The sequence below is a fragment of the Cuculus canorus genome, chromosome 3 (genome assembly GCF_017976375.1).
Source record: "Cuculus canorus isolate bCucCan1 chromosome 3, bCucCan1.pri, whole genome shotgun sequence".
Classification (NCBI taxonomy): Eukaryota; Metazoa; Chordata; class Aves; order Cuculiformes; family Cuculidae; genus Cuculus; species Cuculus canorus.
In genome coordinates, this window is record NC_071403.1 from 53,826,209 (window position 1) to 53,851,108 (window position 24,900).

The 24,900-nt window shown below is 35.7% G+C and overlaps 1 protein-coding gene across 4 annotated transcripts in view; it reads right to left on the minus strand.

Moving 5' to 3' along the window:
• The window catches only part of UTRN (utrophin), a 336,261-nt gene that overhangs the window by 8,819 nt on the left and 302,542 nt on the right, over window positions 1-24,900 (minus strand). For 3 of the 4 annotated variants that reach the window (XM_054061674.1, XM_054061671.1, XM_054061673.1), the window contains 7 exons: window positions 24,534-24,645; window positions 15,306-15,442; window positions 13,754-13,792; window positions 13,460-13,525; window positions 10,268-10,333; window positions 5,601-5,759; window positions 4,975-5,218 (listed from right to left, as the gene is read on the minus strand). In XM_054061674.1, the coding sequence (XP_053917649.1) occupies window positions 4,975-5,218; window positions 5,601-5,759; window positions 10,268-10,333; window positions 13,460-13,525; window positions 13,754-13,792; window positions 15,306-15,442; window positions 24,534-24,645 (823 nt within the window). The remainder of the gene's footprint in view (window positions 1-4,974; window positions 5,219-5,600; window positions 5,760-10,267; window positions 10,334-13,459; window positions 13,526-13,753; window positions 13,793-15,305; window positions 15,443-24,533; window positions 24,646-24,900) is intronic. The other variant, XM_054061672.1, reaches the window with a different exon arrangement.

A 24,900-nucleotide genomic window follows, 5' to 3' on the forward strand; every position in this document is an offset into this window, starting at 1 on the left:
GTAACGTTCCATCTTTTTTGAGACAATTTCCAGTTAAAAGAAAAAATCTTCAACGAAGTTGAAAACTGTTCAACAATGGAAGATACTTTTTCTTCTATACACAGTGGTGAGAAATAGAAGGAAATGTTCCCTTGAGCACTCAGCAAATCTTTTTTTCCTCCTTCAAATCTCATCTCTCTTTCAGCATGACAATATCAACTTCCAGCTTTGACTAAAAGAATAAATCAACAAATATTGTTCTGCATATAGCAGACAAAGAAAAATGGAAATGTTTTCAAGGCAGCCAAGGATTTTACCGTCAAGACACTCCTACGAACAGTGAATGCCTATCAAGTAGTTAAGTAATTTGCCATTCAATATCATTCTTCAATTCAGCTACAGGGTCTAGGTAAAATGAGCGTGACGATTTTAGGGTAACTAACCCATGTAATCCTGTATAGTCAAGAACCTCTATTCAAGTTGATGTTAGAGCTATAATGGTGAAGAAATGAAGCAAACTCTCCAGGGTTTGAGAGTTAATTCAGTACAGAACAACAAGACTAACTCCAGTGGCAGAGTAGCTGCTTGTCCGCCTCAAAAACAGATGGACAGAGAGAATTTGAATAATCCAAAATGCAAACTTGCACCTGGACTGGATCTCTCTTGCTCTTCAAGCACTAACTGTGGGAAAATGGTGCAGAGATGACTGAGGGTGACTAAGGTAGGAATATCAGTGCTGGACTTGATACAAAACTGCAATCCAGTGACACATAGGCTGGATAAAGGATAATAAGGCACAGCAAAGTCACGATTAATTAGGATAGGATAAGATGCCTGCAAACTTAAATGATGAGTTAGTAGTGAAGGTTATTTAGTACCACTTAGGAGTGCTATTGCAAATGATAAAAAAAAAAAAAGGCCCCACAGAGCATGAGTACTCTAAGAGTGGACAAATTAAAAGCAAACAAAAAATACTTTGAATACTTTACATTGATGAACCACATATTGCTGCAGCAGTCAGAATGAAACATTGCAGCTGGATTTAAGAAATAATAATAAAGCCAAAACCACACCAATCAAACATACATCCCGTTCTAATCAGAGGACAACATCTGATGACTTAATTTTCATTTAAATATACTGATAAATGTTACACTAGACAGTTCCAGTAACTGAAATAACAAGAAAAAACAAAATAACCCAAACCCCTCTTCTTTAAAGATCAAGACAGTACAGTTAAGCAGATGAAGATAGGCAAGGGTTACGGTAGCAGAAAGGGAAGGGTTATGGTAGCAGCATAAATGCTTTAATATAATAATCAGATACCGAGAAATGTTAAATGCAAAATTATTGAGGATACAGCTGCATATATTTACATGATTTAACAATTTTACTGGGAGAGAACTTGAGGAAAAAAATGTAGAAAATTGTGTTCTACTTGACCTAAGTTGCATAACACCTACAAAATCTGATCACTTCCATCATTAGTCCCCTTCAGGCATCATGAAGTTCACATATTCTTATCCAAAAAATCTCAACAGCCAATTCTTAAGCTAGAAACTATAAGAAAATAGCCCTAGCTGTTACTATCTGCCTGCTTCTTCTTCTTCTTGAATAAATAAAAACAGGGATACTGAGCACACCTGTATAGGGATGAGGAGGAACTTTCCAACTCCAGTTTCAGGAAGGTTTTCAAACTTCTTTTTATGCAAAGCCAAATAAAGATACAAAGGGACAGGTAAATTCTCTTCCAGAAAATTCTGAAATCGATGGATTTCTCTTTATTTATTTATTACAGCAATTTTAAAACTATTTCAAAGGAGATATCTTTTAACCAGTTTCAATCTACAATGCCTTATTTCACTATGCCTCCTGCTGATGTCTTTGTCAAAGAAAAGCCTGAAGTATTCTGCGGCTTAATGGATAGACAAGACATGCCTGTTCTGTTCTTCTCTTCACTTCTGCTGCTTTCAATAAAAAACAAACCAAAAAACACTCCTTCCTCCAAATTCTGAATCACAGAAAAGCTCATAAAGGCCAATTTCCCTTCCATATAAATTACAGATGTTTCTTCTTGTCCCAGTCTTATTCTTCCAGCTACAAAAGAAAGTCTCTCTCACCTTTTGATAAAGCTCCTCTGTTTTCAGTTGGAGAGGAAGCTTTTCCTATTTACTGTGTCTTAAGAGTCTGAATCAAATGGTCATTGAGAGATGATTTTAGTTTCCATTAACTTCAATATCAAATCCAATATGAAATCTCTATTCAGTAGCTCAGACAAGCAGAGAAAATTCCAAACATATTTTAAATGTCCTTCATAATAGGTTTTACTACTGCTTTTCACACACAGCATCTAAAAGGGCTGAAGAAACAACAATGAAAATGGATTCTCTATTTTTTCTGTGTATGATTAACACATTGGTATCAAAGCTGTCACAAGCCAGTTCTGTTTCACCTTCCTCCTTGGCACTATAATCAATCAGGCAGACAAAAATGACAACACTGTGTGACAGCTACTAATCCTTTGGGCTTGTTAAAATAAAAATAGTACGGTAATGTCAGAATTGTGACCTTAAGTAGGCAAGTGAGCAGTAAGGATGCACGTGTATTTCTGCTAAAGGTGCTTTCTAAATAATGTCCTAGAATGCTTTCATCTAGATTAAAGTTACTACAGGAAAGTTTTTAAGTTTCATTAATTGTCTACCTAAATATATGTGTGTAGGTAGACTCACTCCACATCTTTCAGAGAAAAATGTCTCAGTATTTTAGATTCAGTGGCAAGTTATTAACTCAAACAACAGTCAGGAGACTAAGCAGAGAAGAGAAATGGAGAAATTTGCTCTTGACAGAAGAGAGAAATAGAGACGGCATGAAATGCCAGTCATGGCAAAGAAATTGCTGCAAGACAGTCTTGTCCTTTAATACTGGCAATTATTACAGGAATCACAGAGTTCTTATAAGTTCTTATATATTTTGACATTGGGACATAGGAGAATCTTCCATGCAAATCATCCATCTCATTAATGAGAAAACACATTCCTTATATCCACTAAAAAAATAATAGAGAGAGCCAATAAAAGCAAATGAAACAAATACACTTAGGTCCTCAGTTGGCTCCTGTTAAAGTCCTTTCTCAAGCAGTGAGATAAAGACTTCCATACATATTAATGGCATAGGTGACAAAAACCAGATATGCTGAAGAATGGTCATTCTTTTGAGAAAGTTAAGGGGATAATAATGGGATCAGTGCTGCTTCATAATTGTATTAATATAAAAATAAAGATGTTTCAAAGAACATATACTAGAAGCTTGAATTATTTACAATTTCTGAATCCCATTCAGGAGAGTAGATTCAGCATGCTTGGAAACAACTTGCAAAAAATCTGCTTAGTGGTGGATCAAAAAAACACCTGATAAATTAGCCAAGGATTGCACATAGAAATAAAGGAGACGTAAATGATCAGAAATATTGAAAAAGGTCAGCTCTGTTCTACATTACCCTATCAGAAAACACAAGTTGCAGAATGCCAGAAAAATCTAAAGGCAGAAGTGGTAAGAACAAACTACTGCCCCTCTGCCCCAGACTTTATCATAACACACATGTATACTCTTAAAGGCCTACTAAGAATGTTTTAAGGATATGGAAAAAATGACAAAACTATTATCCACAGCTATGTTAGAAAAATAAAAAAAGTTTTAAAGGATGAACATGTTCCTGGCTTTAAGCATTAAGGCAAAAGTGACTGTGGGTCTGGCAAAACTTGTATTCCTGTTCTACAGCTGTTTCTTTGCAGATTTTAAACCCTTCTCTGAAACACCTTGTGTCGGCCACAGTTCTCAAGACAATTACTTCATGATTGATTGTTAACAGTTACACCAGTTATCTTCACTGGTAAATATTTAAGTTACTCAAATACTAATTAAAGATGCTAGAATGACAGTAACAACAACAAAAATACTCTGGTGGAGGGGTAGGGAAGCCATTGGAACAGTTGCATGTTAATGCTATTCATCCAGAACAAAGTCAGCCAGTGAAACAAACAAACAAACAATTTATCACCATAATGAAAGTATTGTCCACACCAGGAAGTTAAGCCATTTTGATATCTGGTTTATGTGGTTTATGTTCCTGGTTTAGTTAAATCCTCTACTATGTACAGCCAGTCACATGACTCATGGAAGGCAGAAATCATTTGCCCTACTATACTCTGACCCAAGTGTAATGATTAGTTAGGAGAAAAAAATATCTAAATACAAATTTCTTTTCATCATTCAAGCTTCTACACACAATATAATATAAACTAACAATGTCTAACAATACCTTATAGATGTTGCTGATGTTATTTTTATAATCTAGATGTGCATAAGCTGACTTGAAAAACAACTAGTATTTCTTCCCCCAATAAAGAAAGTCCACAATCTCCAGCTACTGGCATTTGATAAAAGACTCTTGTTTTCGGCATTTACTTGTGCACAGACCATTTTGCTGTAGCTTATTTGCCTAAATATGCTACTGAAGAGAAACTGGATTTTTAATGGAATAAATTGCTCCTTTGTATTTTAAAAGTATCTTTGGTCTCTATCTTTGGCATGCTAAGAAAGGTTTCAGTGACTAAACGTGACAACAAATTATTTAAGGAAAGACCGAAAAACTGAAGTCAAATATAGGGTACAACTGGCACCTCTACTTGGAATAGGGTATATATTTTCTGCTCTCTCTTTTTAATACAAGAAAAACACTGCACTTGTTTATGTTATTCTCAATGTTTCCTAAGTTATCGTGATCACTCCAGCAATTGTAATCATCTTGTGCATATGTGACTTTATGGATTATACCAGAGGGTAGGAAAAAATAGCTCTTCACGCTAGAAATGACCAAGTGCAACAGACTAAGCTAGTGTGGTGAAAATACCTGAAGTAGAATTCTAATGCCTTTTTTCCACCAACGAGCCCATGGTACAGAAGCAACACAGGGCGAAGACATCAGCATACATCTACCTGCTCAAGTAGCTGCCGTAGCCGGTGAAGCTGAGACTCCAGCTGTTTATTGTGATCTTCCAATATTTGCATCCTTGCTTCTAGGCGACCTTTATGTTGCCTCAGGAGTTTAGCTTCAGCAATGAGCTCGGCATCTTCAGAAGCATGCTGAGGTGACACAACAGAATCAGGAGGTGATGCAAGAGGGTTTACTCCTCTCCGAAGATGTTGTTCTTTCAGTTGCTCATATTCTATCTGCAGATTCCTGGTATATTGGAAAGAGGAGGATAATGATGACTTAATGAAGTAAATTTAAGTAAAAAACCTCCTTAGATCAAATGACGTTATCATCACCTCCAACTAAGAACAGAAGCAGCTCATACAAAGACGATGTGTTGACTTGTTGTTTATGGGGAAAAACCCACATAAACAATAAAGCATAGGTGAAACCAATGTATTTTATCATAGACACACCCCTTCTTCCTAACAGATTCAGGCTATGAACAACATATGCCTTGACTGATGTCTTTTCTTTTTTGCTAAAAATGACTACTAGGTCCAACTCATCTCCAACAATTATACATAGTACATGCATGGCTCAAACAACTAGGTGACAATTCAGACAGCAGGTAAGACGATAACGAGACCTTTGCTCTTCTTCAAGGTCAGCAATGATGCGCTCCAACTCTCCTCGCTCTTCCTTTTCCACTGACTTGAGTATCTGAGCAGGACTCTGTGGCTGACTTGCAGGCGACTCTCCTCCCAGCGTCTGACAATACTGCTGGATAAGGGCATGCTCATCCTCTCTAGAGCAATAAAACATTTATTATGTGAGAAAACTTCCTTGTCAAGCTCAGGAGTTTTGTTTCTTTGTTATGAAAAAAGACTAAGAGCAGGAAAGAAGCCTAAAAAAGATACTGCAAAAAACCCCACACAAACATACCCAGGGAGAAGAAGATTGATCTGTAGTAGTGTAAAAGAACAGTTTAGTTTAATGTATGCATCAATCCAAATGCTGCCGGTGGTTTGAAAAGAAATAGTGAAAGAAAGAATCCGAGAAAATATAAAGCAAAGATGACTGATATGAAATGCCTTAAAAATAAATAAAACCAGACAAGGTATCTAGTAGTTTGATGTGCTCAATTTACCTAAGAAAATTAGAGAGAAAAAATCCCCGCAGAATTCTGGAAGTGCCTGATAAAAATAGTCTTCTGAACGAAAAGTGTATTGTTACAATGCATTCCAGCTCTAGTCAGTCCTGTAAAATTAACAGTTAAAAAACCCGGGACCTTGAGCCTGCACTAACAAACATCACAACTGTAATTCACACAAATTCATTAGTAGCACAGGAGTCCCTGTCGTCTTCAAAATGACCTACAACATAAGGGAGTGACACACACTCTACGCCACACGCTTTCATTTTGAGAGTCCAAGATTCTCTTCTGCAGAATTGATTGGAGGTGGCAATCAGTAAATAAAACAAAAGCACAGCTTCAAAATAAATTCCCCATCCTTTCTTGGTGGTTATTCTTCTGAAGACCCTGCACGCTTTGAGAAAAACCTAGAAGTACACAAAGTCCTTCAACAACAGAGAATGTAGTTCCTTTTCAGCATTTCACTATAGCAGAAAGCAATAAAAACGACATCCCAGAAAGTCAGACTTGAAAGAAACATACCTAAAAGGAAAAGAACACCCCAACAAGGAAATCCAGGGAAAATGGGCTTTGAAATATCCTAATCCCTTTATGGATGTATATTTTCAAGAGGTCTATTCCAAAACATGTATAATGCATGGAGGAAGCAAGAAGCAAATAATATTGCATGTAACTTCCCCTGCATGGAGACTTCACCGTGGAAAGAAAAATTCCTATTCCCTGCCACTCACTTATTAGCAGTGTACTATTTAATCTGATTAAGAAAACCTATTGTTAAATTAGATTTCAGAGAGTAAGATATGGGAATTCGTTTTCTCCTTTGTTGATAATTTTCATTTTTTCTGTGGCACTCACGCTAAGGGCCATGCATCCTAGTCCAAAAAAAGTGTAATTTGACTTACTGATGCTATGAGAAATACTAGAATAAGATTCAAGAAGGTACTCCAAAATGCTTTGTCTTTAACTCATTTGTTCTTCTCCTAATCATCACATGGAACTAATTTCTTATTGTGGTGGCATGCCTTCTAGCCACCGACATGTCGAAGCATTCAGATACTACACACTGACTTATAACACACTCACTGGCAGTACCAGCTAAAAGTACCACTGCCCTTCGCTGCTTACTCTTGCTCCTGCATCTGAGTGCACAGCTCCTTAACAAATAAAATTTTGGGCGTCTTCCAACTCTGCTTGCAGTTGAGTGTGAGGTGGCATCATCAGTGCTGCAAATGTGAAGATAACTCATAGCAAAGGCATTAATCAGAAGACAGCTACCAAACATTCACATCTATACAGAAAGTATTTATGCCATGCCCAGTACAATTAATTTTAGCATGGGCTAGATATGATAATTTGTACCTTACAGGAATAAGAGAGTTACATTCTTGTCCTATTTTCCTAAGTTTTTTTGTGTTTTGATTGTACTATATACTATGATTTGTCAAATTGTGAGGCGTAGCTTTCTGTTATGGATGCTATTTATCATTCTTTGTTGTAGAGACTTCATTTTTTCCTTATGCTCACCTTCACTTGTGAAGAGCACAGTCTACTTTAAAGATACAGATGTTTTCACATGAATTAATGCCAAAAAAAATTAATTACAACAGTCTAACCCAAACATTTATAACTCCCTAACGTATGGAGATGACGACGTGAAGGAAAAACATTTTTATTCAATGTATTTATATTAGAATACTCATGCACAAGTTCGTGTTTGGTAAGAAATGATACACACTACAGTAGGGATTATGACTTTTTTTGCTATCTACAAATATTTTTCCATTTGAGGAAAATGCATTTTTTTAAATGGAATTCGTACACCTTTATGGGAGGGTTAGAAAAGCTTAGTTAGGGAGACAGAAATCATAATGACATTCAACAGAACAGGTTAGATAAAAATCAAGAAATTAATTTGAAGAATGTTTTCTTAATCGTATGGCACACTGCAAAACACTCCTGCAAAAAAACCCTCACGATGTTTAACTGACAGCAGAAGTATTCTTATTGTCATTCCAATGTAGAAAACTTCTTATTTCTTTGGAGCACGAAGAGTGTTAGAAGTATTGTTGATGAACTTCTGAACCTCACAAGACCAAAGCATTAACTTTCTGATATTAAATGCAACTATGCCTCTGTTTTAGGTTCACAGTAAATTGCAGGACTCTTGCATGATAAAAATAAGATCACATAACAGAACTCCAATTATGAAAAGGAGCTAATTTGATTTCCAAACCAGTAATCATCTCCTGAATGTTCGAAAGAATATAATAAAACCCCAAGACTTTGTTCAGACAGGTTTACAGCAGGGGCATCTCAGCTGAAAAAACATGCATCCAAATTTCAAGTTGCTCCTTCAAATTCAGTGTAAATAGAATGATTACATCATGCTCATTTCTACGTCAAATTGCATTAAACAATAACAATAAAGCTGAACTATAATGTGAATTCCCAGTGTTCCAGCAGTAGGGGAAGTGATTGACTCACCATCCCTGGAGGTATTTAAAACACATGTAAATGTGGCACTTATGGACATGGTTTAGTGGTGGACTTGGCAGTGTTGGGTTAAGGGTTGGACTCTGACCTTAAAGGTCTTTTCCAACCAAAATGATTTTATGATAATAGTTTAAGTACAAACTTTAAACAACAGTTTTTCAGAATTTTGTGAGTACTTCAGTATTTACCTTAATGAAAGCATGCATTGTTATCTGCAAATAAAACAGAAGGTGCCATTGGATACAAAGTTACTTTCTTGTAATCTTTGCCCACTAAACCTCTGCATATTTTGTTTGTGTAACAGCCTCCTTTTGACAACAGGACTGAGACACAAATTCAGAGGTTCCTCTCACATATTGGTAAAGTTCATTGTGTTCATTCATTTTCTTACAACAGAGATAATTTTTATATGCGTGCAGGGAAATCGCATTAAACTCAACAGATAAATTGCCAGTAAAAATCAAGCATACACACTCTCTTTCACCATTGGGATAGAAGGTTGTTTGGTCTTTGGTAGACTCATTAACTGCAAGAAAAACAACTCCATCAGGTATATGAGCATTTAGCTGCCTTCACATTCCCAGCTTTCCTGCCAAAAGACAGTATGCTTTTTTCTTTTTGGAAGGGAAATCAAAAGGGAATATTTTTGCTGCATTTCTCTCACTGGTGAGTGTCCCAATGACAAACACGTGAAAAGAGATACATATGAAAAAAAGTTTTATTTGTTATGTAAATAGTTAATTGAGCAGGACAGAAGAAACATTTAAATTGGTCACACACTTTGAATGCAAATGCTCTGAAGCAAAGCATTTTAAAGTCTCAAATTTTTCATACATTCATAGGTAGAATATTTTCATGATTAAATTTTAAAACAGTGAAAGTATTATTGAGAATAATAGCATTTTCTAACTAAAGCTGAAGAACAATTTTTGCTTCCTCTTTAAAAACACTAATGATGTTCATTAATAACTTAAAAGGCAGAGTCCTACTACACTGATTTAATTAACAAAACCAATGATACAGCAAGGTTAAAATATACAATAATTTTTACATCGCAAAAATTGTATTGAATTCATCAGTAATTTGAGGGGTTCTAGGCTTTCCAGGTTCATCAATACATTTTAATGAAGGTTTTTACAATAAGTGACAATTCAAAAAAGAAAATGGCATTGATAAAATTAATGTAAAACTACACATTCCCAGTTACAAATTGATGGAACAGTAGCCATCAAACTGAGATACCAAAACCTTTTCTGGCTCAGCAGAACTTTGAAAACATAGATGATTTTTTTTTTCAACAAGAAAATTGTCCTAGAAGTTTGCACAAGCTTTTCACCTACTCCATTGTCCACTTTGACATAGGACTTATTTTATTTTAGACTATGAAAGGAATAGAAACTGGAACCTACAGAGCTGTGACGTTTTCCCAGTCACATAAAATACCCTCACATTTCAAGTAGGATTGCTGACAAATGTTCCTTTACATCATTGAATGAACAAACCAATTTCTACAATTGGTGTTTGGAATAATGAAATTTATGTAGGCATGGGGACATACTTAGTAGCTGCTTTCATTGGGACTATGTTGTATGTTACAGCTTATGAAAATTATATCCTGCATCTATAGTCAAAATTCCTGGCAGTCTTAAGAAGTATGAGTTACTTACACGCTTCCTGTGGTGGAGCTACTGTCTGTGAGGAAGGAGCCATTGGTCCTTTCCATCTGCGCGAGCCTGAAAGGCAGGGAAAGAACATGACTTTCAGAGAACATGCTGTACAATTTAAACAGAGGCACTGTGAAAAATCAATTCTACTTAGAAATAGCTCAGATATGGCAATCTTGGTATACGCAAATAGGGATAAACGTCTAGATTTTATAACAAAAACCTATAATCCAGAGGACTTTCATGAGAAACTTATGCTATGATTAACTAATTCTACTTGCCAAACAACAAAGAAGAAGTATACTTTCTATCTGTAGCATAATTATCATTAGCACCACCACAACTCTCATGGTAAAATTAGTTAAAGACATGTTTTCACAGATGGTTTTCTTTTTGAATTTTAAAAAGCTGGACTAACAAAAGAGGATGAATATAGCATATGCAACATCTGAAATTATGCTTGGCAAATAACACCATGCTGTGGACAGATAAGCCTTGGAAAGAAAAAACCAACACAAAACCCAGTGTAGTTACAGGCAGTTATTGTCTATGGTTCCTCATTTTGGAAGGAATTAAGTCTAAAAGGGGTGGATTGTTATAATGCATATATAAGGCCATGCAGCTCTTTAAAACTGTAACAGAGACTTTGTCTATTCTAGGAAAGATATACATTATGAATATACCTTATGACACACACCATAAAAATCTAGGAACACTTAATGCTGTGCACCTCTACTGTGCACCAAGCACAGATGTTTCCTTTACTATAATGATATCTTAATTTCATACATATTTTTGCAAGTGTGTTATGCATTATTATAGACAACTTCAAACTTCTTTTTGAAAGCAGTATGCAAGGCCTTAAAGAAATGGGAGCTCTATTGTTGACTTTTTGCATGGCTCAAGCTTGCCCATCTGTACATTTGTTAATATTCCTCAGGGTTGAAGGAGGATAAATGAAAGCACACATAGGATGAAGCTGATCGCTTCATCCCATCACATCTGGCCTGGGATGTTGTGCTCCAACACCAACTCTAAAGTGAAGGACAAGCTCCTAAGTGATTAGAGACGTTGAGATCATCTCTGCTCCAGAGCTTCTCAAACATATTTAGTTCATGGTTACGTGCTTACAAGTCACCTTCGCAATGCTGCTTAGCTCAGCACCTTTCTTTGATGAAACATAATTTTCAAAATTAATCTTCATAGGCACTCTGTCATATAGGAAAGTAGTATGAAATGTAGTAGTTTTCAGAGAGAAGAGCCTGCCCTGAATTGCTTGGTGAGTAATAGATACCCCAAATCACAAATGTTGATTCTACTGTTATCATCGTGTTCTCCTTCTCCACCATTTAGTGAGGATTTGCTTGGAATAACATGTGGAACCAGGAGACAGTCTTGATCAGGGAACAGTGGGAGAAAGGATTCTAGAATTGCAAAAAGCTTTCAAGGCAGAGTTAAAATTAGAAGCAACTCAGAGATGACATATTACAAGAGAATGGTGAGATGATACTTGATTGCAGTTAGAGGCCTTTGTTAACAAAAAATAAGAGTTGAATGTTCTTCAACCAGTGACAGTAAAGGTTTGAAGGCCTAATATAGTGTTTCTGCTGGGCACAGTCTTATTAGGGAACCCCTGATAATATTTCTTGAAAGATGCTTGGCTGAAAAGCTCAGAACAATAACAAAAATTTACTATTTATATGTAAAACACGCATAACAACAGATCCAACTAGAAAGCACACAATAAAAAATATATGAAAGATACAGAATCATGTCTTCAACTTTTATGATTTTATTACTAGAGGAAAAAACATCTTGAACAGCTTTAGATAGCTTACTTCTATAGTAATTAGTATTTGGTGAAGTTTGTGATTTTGCTAACCAATGTCTGCACATAACAGGTATATATTTAGCCTTGTATCCTGAAAGAGTCCCATATACCTTCAACAATTTTAATCCAGTGCAGAACTGGTAAGGCCTGAGGCAGAAGAGAAGGAAAACAGACACTGTGCCTAGAATCTCCCCTGATCCTCAATGAGAATCTAGAGTTTGAGCTTCATCTGGGCACAGAATGCCACAGTATTGTGGCACCACAGGCTGTAAAAAGGACATAGGAAGACAGAAAATCCTTCAGTCTTTCTAGAAGAGTTTAATTTATTTGCTCTATGGGTTTTAATTGATTACGGCATGGCCTAAGTTATAGATTCAAAGAAATGATGGGCAATTTATATGAATGATATGGTCCACATAATTGAAAAGCATTTGATTATGTACTATGCTACTAATGAAGGATGAAAACATTCATTGTTGGATTAAAAAAATAATAATATTGAGGATGACAGTAAGCAGTCCTTCAGCATTAGTTTCTATGCCATTTCTCCCTTGTTGCAAAGAAAATGAGTTGAGTATCCTAGATATTTAAGAAACTGGTTTGAAGCTTTCTTATGGTGCTCATAAATAAGAACTCAGTTAACTTAAACACGAGCTCCAAAAAGCTGAAAAAGCTAACTTTTATGGATTGTGGAGATCAGAAACAACAGTAAAACCACTAAAAGCAAAAATCAAGTCAGTTCCATGGATCAATTTGTTTGTGGCCTAAAAGTTGGATGGTGATACTCATTTCTGAGAGGGCGTCTCTCTAGCTAGTGCTTAGCTGTCACCAGCTCTGAATGTACAGAAAAGAGTTCAATGAAACACAGAAGCACTGAGATGGACTTGGCATAATAGATATTTTATCATGAAAGGATGAGAGTGACCCCATAAAAGCCAGAACATAAAAGAACTGTAATTACTATATGCTCTGCTAAAAGCCAGTGGTAATGGATAGTGTCAACACATCACAGAAGAAAATGAAAACTTGGGTCTAAAATCCTATAGGGAAAAATTATATATCCAAGAAGCTGAGCCTATTTCAGAGCTAAAAAATGAAGAAGCAAAAGGAAAATAGCTTATTTTAGATATAATGCACAGTAATTCTGGAACGGTTTCTGCTTTGTATGATAACTTAATGCATCTATTTTGCATTTAATATGACTATATTCAAAAGCTAATGATTTAAAATAATTTTAATTACTTTTAAATACAGACAATTAGATCTTTTTAATAAATAATGTGCAGGCAGTAGTGTATATTAAACTGTACAGGAATCAATCACAAAATGCAGCATACTGGTAAGAAACCGTGTTTTTCTCTTACCTGGTAGCATACTGCTCTATCCTGGAGTGTGTGTCATCATGAAACAGCTGTGGAGACTGGGAAGGACTAGTTTAAAAAAAAAAATTACATACATTAGTAGTGTCTGAAGTAATTTGAGGTATAGAAAACTTTTTTAAAGTAAGTTAGAGAACTAAATGCACAATATTGCCAAGGGAGTCATTGCTTTGGGTCAGCCATGCCCTACAGCTCATGCACATCAGATTAGCAGGAACTGAGCTACTGAAAACAACCAGCAGACTAAGCTTTCCCGCCAAAGGGGTTCTGCATACTCACTCATATTGCTCTGGCCACATACTGATGAGAGTGATAGGACTGCAAGGAAGACAAAAAAAAAAAGAAAAAGAGAGAAAGAAAGAAACAAACTATGAAAACAAAACCTTTAGTATCATTAAAGCCAGAGAAAGCTGGAGAAGCAAAATGTTTTCAACCAGTAATCCACCCAGACTATTTGAATCAGCAACAACTGATGTAGAAAAGAGACAGCAACAGATATTGCCGTGTATCATGGAGAGACAGGAGACTGATTTATATACTTCATTTTGTTAAATAAAAATCAATTAAAAATAAAATACCAAATCAAGTGTTATTGATTGAACTGCAGTTCATAAACCATGACCAGTTCATCTGAATTGCTCAAGTATCGGACCATTCATTTTAAACTAACTAGAAAATATATTTACCAAAAAAAAATTAGGAGAAAAAACCCACCACTGACAATGAAAAAAACACCATAAGTCAAAGTTATCTATACTTATTTTCCTATTGCATAAAAATAATCAGAAGTATATACATACTGTACTGTAGAGTCTGAGTCTTGACACTATTTAGGATTTTTAGATTTTTATTTTAAGGAGCACATTACTGAGTTTTGCCACCTGCAGGGGAGGGAACCAATACCAACAGTTTCCTCAACACAATGCTGGCAGTTTATCTGTATAATTCCCACATAACTGGAGCAAGAGAGTTTTATCCTGACCTGCGATTACAGTTTTAGCATTGCCATTTCTAGCAATATTTTATCACATCAAAGCAGCTTTTCTTTCCAGCAGAAGACTGTCTGGGTGAGTATCATTTTCACATTTGAATGTTTGTTTCTTCCTTAGAAGCCAGACCATCAATAATGTCAGTTTTCAGATTATTTCCTCCTGTTTCTTAAACTGCTTATAAACAGGGTTTGTTTATTTATTGTAAATAAAATGCACAGCCCTCTGGTCATGCAAACAGAGCACAGACACACTCGGCTGTTGCATACAAGCAGAATGCAGAGGTTGAAGCTTCATGTTTGCTTTTGCAGGCTAAGTAGTGCTGTGTTCAGACAGTACAGTAGTACCACGGATCCCAGGATGTCAAGGAGAGTCAGTCTGTGAAACTAGTTCTAGTGCCTTGTCAACACATCTTAATTTTACTCTTTGAAGAGCGTCCTTTGCTGACAACTACCAAGTAAGTAAACAGAGTGGAGTATTTCTGCCAGCATCATAAGTAATACTGTAGAGACAGACCGCTTTCTTTTAGGCCACCTATATTTCTGAAGCTTGTAGGAACCCAATTAGTTCAGACATTTCTATCTCCAGGGTCTTTCAGAAGGTAAAATAAGCAACGCAGTTCCGAAAGCTGTCTTCCCAAAGCTATAAAAGTGTTCTCTGTAAAGCAGCCATTCAGCTCGCTTTATGATAAAATGCTTACAGAAATCAAAGTATAAAATATGTTACCTTTCCAAAAACGGGCAAGATTTGCAAATAATGTGAAATAATTAATAGGAAACAATACAGCACAAGGCTCTACAACTGCTGCTGATTATTTCTCAGGTTTCTATAATCAAGCTTACGTCTCCAGGTTGTCACCCTCCAATACTGTTTGCACAGGTAGATAGCCAAGCCGGGGATGCTTTGCAAAATACTTCTTTGACCGGAACTTATTCTTTAGCACCTTTGTGAAGTCCCGTACATCTTCTCCAGAAGTTGTCTTAAAAAGTTAAAAGAAATTAAATTGAACATTGATAAATAGCATTGAGACAACAGTGCTGTTACTATCCTAAAAAAAAGGATAAAAGAACTTCAAAATGTTAATGATTAATGATGCTAAAATTGTCTTTTTAATGTCCTGAAATATGGCACAATAATACTGTTAGTGACTGAAAGCAATCTTGACATCTTGAGAGTATACTTAGACATGAAGCCTGTGACTCGTGCTACAGACAGAAAAACCTTGTAACCTTTCTTTAGTTTATATATTTGTTTGTTTGTATGTTTGTTAGTTAAAAAAAAAGCTAACACAGCCCTCTCTATTCACAAAGTGCATCAAAATAATCACTGGCTCCCATTCTATACCTAAACTTGGAAACTTTACCATGAGATGCGAGCAGTACATTTTAAACCACTCTGCTGCAAAGGCCAAGATTTTCATAAGCATTTTCTCAAGTTACCAGATGACTTCCTGCAGGTTTGTGCCATTATCTGTACCATTCCAGAGCCAAAAAACAACTCCACAGATGAAGTGACGGCAATTGTACAGGCACTGTTCAAAGAAGCAGCCAGAAGCAGGCCTGATAAAAACAATCAGTGCCTGAAGTAACAAACAGGCAGACTGATTCAGTTGCCTCTTTACTGCCACAGGATAAGACTAGTACAAAAATCAGCCACAAGATTCTGCAAATCTAAATTTACAAGTTGAAAATCAGTAACTCCCAACCCTACCACCCCTCAGCAGCGTTTTTTTATGGATCCCCACTGATGCAGCCTCTTCCAAAACTGACAGGTGCTTAGCTCCATCCATCCCCTCACCCCCACATGAAATTGTGTTCTTTAGAACAGAATTAAAATTGATACAACTGCTTTTAAAAATCAATTCAACAGGAAACAATCACAGCAATAATGGCAGCACTGCTTCGGTCCTCCTATTCAGTGAACTTCTGCTACAAAATCAGGGATACAAGCAAAACATGCAGGCATAAATTACAAGGTGAAAATAGCAATAAGGAGATCTACAGAAAGAAACAACAGTATACGATATGCCTTTAAAGTATATGTGCTTACAGGCTGTATTGAGTATTTAAACAAAACAGTCCCCATGTAGCAGTTACTATTAGGCATTTCCTCTTGCAACTGCAGTAAAGAAAAATGTGGCCATTCACCTCCTGCATTAGCTGAAGATTTGCAATGGTTTCTACTCATGTCCAGCCCAAATTTTGTAACAAATTACAGATTTTATTTCCAAATTCTCTGCTTTGGGAGAAGCCCGTTAATGTAAAAGGATGCCAAAGTGGATGGTTAATCATAGGGAAAACAGAATGAAAGGCTTTTCTGTTTCATAAATTTCTTCCACTACATACTACAGAGCGGCCTAGAAGCATATCAGGTAAAATACTCTCTGATTTTATCCTCTATTGACAAAACAAAAATATTTCCCTATTTACCTATGTATTTCGATGTGTGTATAATATATTCAGTTACAAACTCTGCAATGCAGACCAGGTGAGCAAAAAAAAAAAAAAAAATGTAGATAATCAAACTGATGATGTTAAGAGTTTCTCACATCTAAGTAACAACAAACTCAGCAAATTTGGGATTTAGAGGTGCTTGTACCCCTGAATTTTAATACAGATAAATTCAGGGAGGGCTTAAAAAAGTCATTTTCAGAAAGCATCTGCTCAAATCACCATCATCCAAACAAGGAACATAAGTCAGCCCCAAGGGCAGCTTGTTCTCATGCAGCAGCAATTCCAGCAGATGGAACTCTGTCCCAAGGCCAAGGAATGAAAGTTTTAGTACCTACACACTGCAGAAATAAACATATATACTGAGGTGCCAAACTTTTCCATGCATGCATTCTTTAATTGGTACAACAGCCTGACTCAGTTCCTTGGAAAGACTAATATGACTGCATACTGACTGAGGACTATAAGTATGTGCTATAAAATTTTACTTCTGAAAAAGAATAGCCAGGCACTGTTGAGTAGAATGGATCTACTGAAGTAAAACCAACACGTAGCTTGTAAACTTCCTTACATCGTGACACTGCGACTATTTCCACACAAGTCAATAGCAAAACTACCACCGTAATTACAGAACTCCTTCAAAAGCAAAGCAAGGAATTTTTACCTTCACTGAAAATTTCAGCCAAAAGACCACGCTTTTGAATTCAATTTAAAATTTCAGTTCTTAGAATCAAAGTTCAGGAAGGAATGACTAAGATCCATGGCTGACACATATAAATAACTACCAAAACATCTATAAAAGAAGTTTTCAAGGAGAAAGCATGTGGCACTCTTCCATATACCATCCAGGCATGAATGGAATCATGAGTCACAAACTAAAACCAGATAAAATACCTTGTAAACCAACAAACAAAAAAGAAACTGGGTTTTACATGGAAAGTAGTGGAAAAAACAGAATATGCTGAGACGTGGTTTTCATATGTAGGTTAAACACCCCAGTTAAAACCCCCTATTTTAAAATATTACAAATACAACACGCCTTCATTGGAAAAAAGTACTACCAAGATGTAATAAAGCAATTGGAGAGTTCTAAATTAAATAATATATAATATAAAACCTGTATAAATTAACAGTTATATAAAACACATAACATAGGAATAAATATATATAATACTTAACATATACATATTTTTTTGTCACTATTCTCTGTTTGAAAGAAAAAAAAGTGATAATGAAAGCCCAATTTCCCGTTTCTTTCACTACACCTACATATGTAAAAGGACAAGTCTGCACCCAAGCCATTATTCTTTTAATTACATTTCTTATGCCATGTCTGACATAAACCCAAAGACTTGTTCTAACATACACACAGTAACTGATTCCCAGAGCAGATGTGAACCTCATTAATGAATGCTATCATTAACCTTAGCCAGATATTCATGGGTTAAGAGGAAGCTGGAGAGAAACATACAAATATTCAGTACCCACAATAATCAAGCAAGTTTCAAGAAAATATATTTTGGATACTAAGATAAGCTCAGTGCTGCAAAATTTACAGTATAAAAAAACACCTATGTCATTTAAAAGGACTTTAATTTACTCCTTAATAGGAGCTTCAGTAGAGATACTTGAATTTGATACTACTTGATACTTTTCAAATGCTTTAGTAAATTTTAAGGTTTGCATGTTTTTTGTTTTTTTTTTTTAAAAACTACTATCTGAATTATTTATTGGAGACATTTGGTAGAATCCATACCATGAGTCTGACTCTTCTTGACAGCAAACAAAATTCTTAGACCTACTTATGCTATGTGCAGGTATGATGATAGCTGCATCTTAACACAGCTGTCAGCCAGGTATGACTGGGAGGCTGGGAAACTCCACAGCATAGTATGTGAGGTAAAGAAACGGACACTTAATTGCTCTAATTATTACTTTTTTTTTAAAATTGACACTAAAGAAGGCAATTCACCAACAAAACTCATAAGTGTTTAAGAGCATACATTAATTTCCATTCAACAAAGCACTCACACTTTTAAAAAGCATTCCACATCCCTTAATAGAGGCATGAGATAGGATATCACAAAATTCATGCTATAAAAGATATAGTAACAGTCACTGCCACATCAGTAATGTCTGCAGTGTGTAAAATTGTGAGACTACTCTTCTGTGACTACTTCCAAATAGGGGCATTTCATATCAATTTCTCACCAAGAGGAGAGACTGATTATAAATTTTGTGTGTATTTTAATTTACTCCAATGAAATCACTCTGTAATTTCGAGAGTAATGAACTTATCACAGATTTTAACAAATTAAGTTGCAAAATGGTAGGAGATCACATAAGCCAGCTATCTGAGCAACACCAAGGAAAGCACGCTCCACAGCTGCTAGATACCAATGACTACCATGACCAGATAGCTATTCTTCTCAAGGGAAAGAGCCACCTCTGAACTCCACAGCTGGAAGCTATGTTCTGCATGTGAAATAACCAGAGTCAAGCACTCATGCTGCTTTGTTTCATACTCCTCATAGAACAAACCATTTGGCAACACTGAAGAATCATGCTTGGTGCATTAATAAGTAAGTCAAGATGAAACCACTGATTGACTTAACGTCAGTTTGTTTCTTATCAAACACTGAGGCTGCTTAATGTTCAGGAATGTATCTGTCTTCTCTGGATGTCAGTAGTGATTAAGTTTTCAGATGACTTACCTAGAGAAGAAGTCTTAACAGGCACTATTGCAGATAAGCTTTATTGTGCCTGGAAAAAATAATTCAGTCTATGGCAAGCTATCATTCAAACAATAATTTCTGACATCTTGCCTATCATGTTCCAAGCTCGCTCAGGGAAATAAATTCTGGTCATCTGGAAGATGAAGGGGATAATCTTTGCTACAATCGTTTTGTACGGAAAAGGCTACAAAATAAACCCCACAACCCGGTTCCTAAAATAAGAGACGGTGCCAGGTAAGTATATAGCATAGAACTATAAAAAATTATTCTATTTTTCATTGAGTTCAGTAAGTAACACTAGTTGCAATGAAATAATATTTAGAACTGCTGATTTGATATTTTTACATTACTTCAGAAAAGCCGCTTTTAAATTTTTACTGCAAAATGTAGGAGTTGCAAAGTGGAAACAGTTTGGGGAAAGAAAACTGATGCAGTGCTTATTTCCATTGAAATTCAAAGGGCTTGTTGGTACAGAAAGCCACATTAATATAACACAAGTACCACTACCACGAAATTTCCATTCCAAAAAAAACCTGAAAATGAAATCATGTAGGTACTTATCTAGAAGTATTTCTGACATATTCTAGGAAAAAAACTTAAAATCTTTCACACACCTCTGTAGAATTCTACATTAAAAATCTTATTTGTCCGTCTTTTCAGATAAAAGCTATTTAAAGGTGAAAAAATTACAATAAATTCACATTTCTATCACTAAGAGACAGCAATCTATTCTGTTTCTTAACCTAGCAATCTCTAAATCTTGAAAGAAAGAAAAAAAGCCATAACCTAAGCCATTCTCACAATTTTTTATATTTCCAGCATCAAAAAAAAGGAAGGGTGCATGCTAAATGGCACTACAGACTACGATTCAATGACAACACATAACGATTTGGTATAAACAGCCCTACTCTGAAATTATAAAGTAATTCACATCTGATGCAAATATGGCAAAACTCATTACAATAGAGAATCTTCCCCTTGCAAATTTATTTTTTAAAACAGGTTCCTTTAGCCATTCTCCAAATTAATTTAAATTTAAGTAGAATTAACTGAGCTTCTGAGAAAACCCTTCAAACTCTAGACTGAACTGCTTACCTGAAGACTATTAAAAGGTCTTCCCTCCATCTGTGACTAGGCTGTAGCTCGAAATGTCAGATTTCTTAACCAGGGAAACTTTTTTTTTTCCTAATTATTGCTAGCATTCTTTATATTGAATAATTAGTATACACTAATAGTAAGAGAGAAGCTAGATTTTATTAAGGCTGTTTGATAAGTACATGTATTTCTACTCTGCCTTGCAACACAGACTACAAAAGGAACATTTTATCAACAGCCTTTGAATTTGGTTGAAAAGGTAAAGTAGATGCACTCTTCCTATTCAGCCTACCTAACAAATTAGTACAACAAACAGTGCATTATTACAGATACTACTAATAAATGACATGGATTCTTTTTGTGAAATCAATTCTTTATTCCTGATCAAATTCAGATGAGGTTAAAATTAGATACTGATTATGGAAGTCAAACAGTCATATAAGAAGTCTGTTGATACCATTTTACAGAAATGGAGCTAGCAGAGAGTACTTACAGCAGGATCCAAGAAAAATTCCAACTCCCATATTCAGCTTCCAAATTAATGGGTGTCGGGGCTGAACCTCTAAATTTTATGCATCACCTAGATTATATGTCATCTCTTTTATTCTGCTCTACTTTTAAACTGTTCCCATTTTCTTCCTTCACCTCCTGTATACATGCATTCCTTCACTCTAATCAAGAACGGCAGGGGGGTTGGAATTCGATTACCTTTACGGTCCCTTCCAACTCAAACCATTCTGATTCTAAGAATGTCATTACTGTTATTACGCCATAGTGGATTCACCTCGTTCCTTCCATATTTAATGGAAAGAATGGACTTTTGCCTTAAGTAACCATATTTTGCACTTAATATTGCTTTAAAACTATATTCTCTTTGTAGCAGCAACATTATGATACAAGCTGTCCCTAGTCCCAGGGATAGTAGGCGTTCCAACCACTTCCAGAATATACTTTTCTGTACAACAGTCTTTGTTTGTAAATATAATGGCTCACGGTTACACAATGTAAACAAGTTTAACAGGAACTGAAATTTTTTTTCTCAGATATCAAATCTGCTGCTTCAGGTAAAATCAGAAATGTAACACTGCTCTAGGGACAGTACCATTCCCCACACCAGATGGCATCGGTATTTGACTAATGCAACAGGAAGGGTATCTTATTCTATGGACCAGCAGCATTATCTATTTTGACACACCTTACACCTTCGTTTCTGAATTTTCTGTATATTACAGGCACCAACAAAGAACACTTCTGCTCCATGACCATGATATAAACTAAAGATAAGGTTTAAGGAAAAAAAGAAGTGAAGCTAAGAAAAATACAACTTAGGCATCTTGAGATTGTTAGACTTACATTGGCTAAGGAGAAAAGCCAACAATCAGTATCACCTTATTTTTAATGATGTCTAATAAAGGAAAGAAAGCACTGTAGCCCTCCAGATCCTGAGAGTTAAAACAGTCATGGGGAAATAGGCAAAACAGGGCCTACATTATACCACAAAACCAGTATAAAACAAAACCACGAGGTGACCTAGCTGTGTGAAGAAATACTTATAAAAGGAATTGAACCTCAACCCAAACCAATTTTAAACATCACAGATTCTAAGAATAAACATTAGTAATTTAGAAAAACCCAGGACTTCTTTCTTATCTGGTACTTTTATAAATTAACCCACAGTTGCTAAAGTAACAAGACTTCTTATTACATTTATAATCTTAAACAAATAAGAATATAAAATGTTAGCACAGGCTTTGCTATACCTTGAAATCTGATTTCTAACCACGCCTAAACAGAAATCTGATATATAATCATGTCCAGATCTCTGACCTGCAAAGTCTAGCCTAAATTCTGAGCCAACATCTCTTTTATACAGACTGCCCAGCTGCAACTATTAAAAACTGTAAATACTGAAGACTGGTTGATTTTAGTTTTCTTTTTCTTAATACTTGTGACTGACCTATAAATCAGACATGCATTTGTGAAAAAAAGTGTTAATGAGTTTTAGGGCAAATAAGTGTCATCTGTATAGTTTGTTGTAGACATACCGTCAGGTAAAGGGTCAATGAAATTGCTAAGTTGGGCTTCCACTCACTTAATGTAGACAACCACACCCTCAATAAAATAATTTTAAAAAGAAGAAATCAAGCCACTCTAATAAAAATAGAGACTTCTTTATGTTAAAAAACATCCCATTGTATCGATGAAGTTACATGCCAGGCAATAGTCTGAATTACGCCAAGGATATTTCTACGTCCGGGAAGCAGTACAGACAGAACATCTTTTTGTACATCTTCAGTTGCAATAAGAAAATATTAGACCATATGTCAAGAAACATACCAAACCTGTAGCTAAAGCAGATAAATAATCTATATTTCAGGGAAATATTACAGACTATTTTATATAATGCATTAGTCACTGCTATGTAAAATTTTGTGTTTTGCACATGCAACATTCTCTCCCCCCACCAATATCTGCTGTAATTTCAAAACAGCCAGTAAGTGTCTTAAGAAAGTAAGAAGGGAAAAGAGGAGGCAGAAAGAGAAAACTGGTGACAGAATATAGAAAACATTAAAACTGCCTGAAAAGCAACAAATCTATTTCAAAGAATTTCTTCAGAACGTAAGCTGGCATGTCAAGTTATCAATCAAATCATAACATTAGGTTATAGAATTAATGGAAATAAATTAAGATAACTCATTGTTTCTTCTGATCATAAAGTGAAAACTCTACTTAACAGAATTTTAATCCATTTATGGGACATATACTGGATGAAAAAGAGCAGGAACACACTGGTAATAAGCCCAACTACTACAGCAGAAGAAAGTCAAATAATTCAAAGATTTTTTGCTAATGAAAGGACCCACAGAATATTGTTACATCGTTGGAAATAGACTCTACTTCATTAGCTCAAGTTACATTCCAGTCTGAAGTTGTTTTTCTGAGCACACAAAACTTTCAACACTGTTGTATAAATTGTATACCAATTATGCCATTGATTTATTTGTGACCGAGTTAAAATTCTTAAGAGTGTAAACAACTATCAGATTTGAAAAGTGAGAGAGGTATTTGTACGAAGGAAGCGACCCACTCCTTCACTTAAAGTCTCCTAGAAACTATTTAGAAAGTGTTTGAGATTTCATTGGGAAAGTAGTGTGTTGTAAAATTGATTCTGTTGGCCATTGCAGGCAAACATCTCACACTGTTTTCTGTTAGAAATTGTCAATTCTGCTTATTTTTCTTCCAGCTACACACCAATTTTTAACTATCCCATTAATCAGTAATTACTCAGGGGAATAAAACACAACTTCTTCAACCATGTTTTCACAAAGGAAGCAAAATGTTTGACCTGAAAGCAAAGATCATGTACCTTTAAAAATATGAAAGTGAAGTACTAGAATATTATATATTCTTTACTATGGTACAGCAATAGCAAAGCAAGTTCCTTTCCTCTGACCTTTCTCACCCCTATAGTGTGTGTGCAAGTATACAAGTACTGCAATTTTATTTAATATTCCAGCTTTGGTTTTTACAAAACAAAAGTGAAGTTCAAGTTCTCTCAGAGATGGATACTTCTATCCATTTCTATAGAGTCCAAACACTGTCCACATGAAATCAGCAGCACCAGAAAAGTCCCTGATGACTTCCAAGGGGAAAGATAGGAAGACAGGCCCTAACAAAGATATACTAAGAAATCCCAGCAGAATATCTAGGTGACAAAAGACTGAAAAAAAATTTAGACCTCAAACAGTGCAAAATATTTCTTAGGAACAGTCAGTAAAACGGTACTCACAGGTATACAGTACTCCACCATTGGGTAATGCAATTTATGCCCCTTTGCCGTACGGCCAGAAAAGAAACAGCTCTGACAGACGTCATAGTTGAAATGTTTTAAGCTCCGGTACCTATGGGAACATCAAACAAAGCATTAGAGCTTCCTAGGTTTAGTTCTAATGTTTACTTGTTATTAAGCCTCATGAGGCAAATTCCTCTCTGAAATGGTGTCACCTGCTTTTCAGCAGCACAAATACAAGGCCATAGTGAGTTTGTTTGGATTAGCTCAGAAAGCACCTAGAAATGCATAAGCGCACACAACTGGGACATGGCAAGGCCAACACCCTTCACAGTTGCAGACCCACAGGCACTTGTGCCACTGTAAC